Source organism: Setaria viridis, chromosome 9 (assembly GCF_005286985.2).
Source record: "Setaria viridis chromosome 9, Setaria_viridis_v4.0, whole genome shotgun sequence".
NCBI lineage: Eukaryota > Viridiplantae > Streptophyta > Magnoliopsida > Poales > Poaceae > Setaria > Setaria viridis.
Window position 1 is genome coordinate 13563013 of NC_048271.2, and position 3542 is coordinate 13566554.

General features: G+C 55.7%; 1 protein-coding gene across 1 annotated transcript; it reads right to left on the reverse strand.

Moving 5' to 3' along the window:
- Positions 1–803: 803 nt before the first annotated feature.
- LOC117838982 (cytochrome P450 89A2) lies at positions 804–2936 on the reverse strand. The gene has a single exon (XM_034719203.2). The coding sequence runs from the start codon at positions 2682–2684 to the stop codon at positions 1095–1097; it is 1590 nt and encodes a 529-aa protein (XP_034575094.1). The 5' UTR covers positions 2685–2936; the 3' UTR covers positions 804–1094.
- Between the last annotated feature and the right edge of the window lie 606 nt (positions 2937–3542).

Genomic DNA, 3542 nt, shown 5'->3' on the forward strand with positions numbered 1-3542 from the left:
ATTGTGGGATACGTATTGTAATCTGACTCAAATCACCTTCCATGTAACTTCCAAGTAGATTAGATTCAACCCGACTTGTAACCCTAGGTTGTCAGCCTATATAAGGCGGCCAATTGAGCCTCCCGAGGGCAACCCAACAACATCGACTCTCAAGCAATACAAACCACCAACATACAGGACGTAGGATATTACTCTCCGAAGGCCCGAACCTGTCTAAAACCGTCGTGTCCCTCGTGTTCTTGCGATCACCTTCGAGTTCTTGGTTTTACAATCCCCTCCACCTACAAATCAACCACTTGGGTATCCTCCTCGTGGATTGCCTTTTATAGTTTTATTGCTCTGTCCTGTATTATATCCAACGATTATTATATCCAACGATTCCTCATTTTCAGGAAGGGAAAATAGAAAGAGGTGTCGGTGTTTTATGCTCGGCAACCTACCGAGGGGTATCCCAAGGTAGTTGATTGATTGGTGGGAATCGTCGGACCTGGAACTCGAAGGTAAAAGCGAAGATACAAGATACATATTTATACAGGTTAGGGCCGCCAGAGTAGCATAATACCTTACGTCCTGTTTGGGGTGTTGTATATTGTACCCTGCGCTTGGGTGTTGTTTGGTGTTGAGGATTTGTCCTCTGTTATGGTTGTATGAGGTCTTGACCTACCGATCTATGGACCCCTTTAGTCGGTTATAAGGATGAGAGTAGGATTAGAGTTCTAGTAGGATTACAGAAAAATTCTAATAGGAATCCAATTTTTTACTTTCTTGTAGGGTACTGGGATCTATCCCGATAAGATGTGAAATGAAGAGGAAGGGTAGAAGGAATGAAATTTCAGCTCTGACATCCTGACAAAACATTCCTGACAGTGGGGGCCTTATGGGAATGGCCCAGCCCAACACTTTAGACCATCTGAGCCACTAAAAGCGTCCACCAGATAAAGCAATTTACGCAGCCCAAAACTCCCGGAGTTCTCGGCCCGGCCCAGGAATCCCATCGGCTTCGTTTTCGCAGGCGTTCCCCGTCTGGCCGTCCGTCCAACAGATAGCTACTCTGCCGATGGCTACCTACTCAGACGCGGCGATGGCTGGGGCATTCAGCCAGCGGTTCTGCGCAGCAGCCGCGCGCGGAGTGGTTTCTTCATGACGGTGGTGAACTCGCGCGTCTCGACCAAGTCCACCTCCTCGCCGGGCACCCCCTTCCACTCGAATTCCCTGACCAAGTTGGCCACGAAGTACTCCAAGTGAAGCATGGCGATGCCGAGCCCGGCGCAGATCCGCCGGCCGACGCCGAACGGCATCATCTTGATCTCCCTGCTGCCCGTCACGTCCACGCCCTCGCCGTCGCCGCCGGGCAGGAATCGCTCCGGCACAAACTCTCTGGGCCTGTCCCACTCCCGCTCGTCCCAGCCCATCTCCGCCACCGTGAAGTTCACCGTCGCACCCTTGGGGATTAGGTACCCGCCGACCTCGATGTCCTCAGCCGCCTTGTGCGCCAGCAGGAAGTGCGCCGGAGGGTGCCGGCGTAGGCCCTCGAGGACGACGGCCTTGAGGTACGGCATCCTGTGCGTGTCCTCCTCGCCAACCTCCTCTTGCTCGCCGCCGCACGCCGCCTTGATCTCGCCGTAGAGCTTCTCCTGGATGGCCGGGTTCTTGACGAGCTCCGCCATGATCCACTGCAGCGCCGTGGACGTCGTGTCGGTCCCGGCGGTGAGGAACTCGGAGCAGAGGTTCACCATCTCTTCGTCGGTCAGCGCGCGGTTCCCCTCGTCGGCGAGCCTGATGTCGAGCAGCGTGTCCACGTACGAGTGCCCGAACGTCGTCTCCTTCTCCGGCGCCTCCGCGGCGGCCCCGCCACCAACTGGGCTGTCCAGCTGCTTCTTGCGCTCCCGGCGCGCCTCGATGAGTGGCACGAAGAGCTCCTTCTGGCGCCGCCGCGCATCGAGCCCCTTCTGGAGGCCGCCGCGGAAGAGGATCCTGGTCAGCGCCGGCCAGAACGCGAGCACGGTGGCGTTCTGGCCCATGAACATGAGCCAGGCCTGCTGCGCGGCGGCGATGTCGCGCACCGCCGGCTCATCCAGCCGCTCGCCGAAGCACATGAGCACCAGGAGGCAGAACATGGCGTACCGGAAAGTCTCCATCACGGGGGGCGGCGCCCGCGCCTGGGCCCTGGCCTCCTCGGCCTCCCGCCCGAGCATCTCCGCGAGCACGCGGCGCACCCAGGCGCGGGCCGGCCCGAACAGCTTCACCCGCGACGCGTGCAGCGTCTCGGCGACGAGGTTGCGGCGGAGGAGGCGCCACACGGGCCCGTAGCTGGAGCGCGAGATGGTGTTGCCGTTGTCCCCCAGGAGCGCGCGCGTGAACGCGGGGCGGTCGGCGAGCGCGGCGCCGCTCCCGACCAGGGCGGCGTGCGCGACGCGGCGGTCGGAGATGAAGATCGACAGGGTGGAGCCCACGCGCAGGGACACAACGGGGCCGTACCGCGCGACGAGGCGCCGGAGCAGGGCCTCCACGTCGGACGAGGAGCGCCTCAGCAGGAGCAGGTTGCCGAGGAACGGCAGGCCCGGTGGGCCCGGCGGGACGCGGGCGCCGCTCTTGCCCCCGCGGACCCCGCGCTGCCTCGCGAGCAGGAGGGCGGCGAGGGGCAGGAGGAGGAGGGCGGCGAGGAGGAGGAGCTGTGTGCCCATGGCGAAGTCTTCTTGCTCTGCTTCCCAAGTTGGTCTACGCTGATGTGTAGCTGGGGAGGAGGGTGCGTTGGTCCCTTTCCTTATTTTTAGCAGGTGTCACATCAAATGTTTAGATACTAATTAGGAGTATTAAACATAGGCTACCCATTACATAACTGGAGGCTAAACGACGAGATGAACCTATTAAGCCTAATTAATCCATCATTAGCAAATCTTTACTGTAGCAACATATTGTCAAATCATGGACTAATTAGGCTTAATAGATTCGTCTCGCCGTTTAGCTTCCGCTTATGTAATGGATTTTGTAAATAGTCTACGTTTAATACTCCTAATTAGTATTTAAACATTCGATGTGACGGTTGCTCGAACCAATCCAGGGCCATGTTTAGTTCACTCCAAAATCCTAACTTTGGCACTATGCAAAAATAAGATTCCCCATCACATCAAACTTGCAGTACATGCATGGAGTACTGAATGTAGACGAAATCAAAAACTAATTGCACAGTTTTATTGTATTTTGCGAGACGAATCTTTTGAGCCTAATTAGTCAATATTTGGACAATAATTCATAAATATAAACGAAACGTTACAGTGTTGCTACAGTAATTTTGGTATTTCAAAGTTGGGCAACTAAACAATGCTAGGCCGAAATGGAGCTTCAGTCTCTCTGCCTATCGAGGTCATGGCTGGCACGCAATCTCTTTCCATGTTTCCGTCAACTTGAATGATGAGTAGAGAAGACGCCAGCGGCAATTTCTCTACACCAAAAAAAAAAAATTCTGCACCAAAACAGGATGCCTTTGTTTACTGTGAGAGTGTGAAGAGCGAGCGGCCCGATGCATAGGAAAGGATAGGATA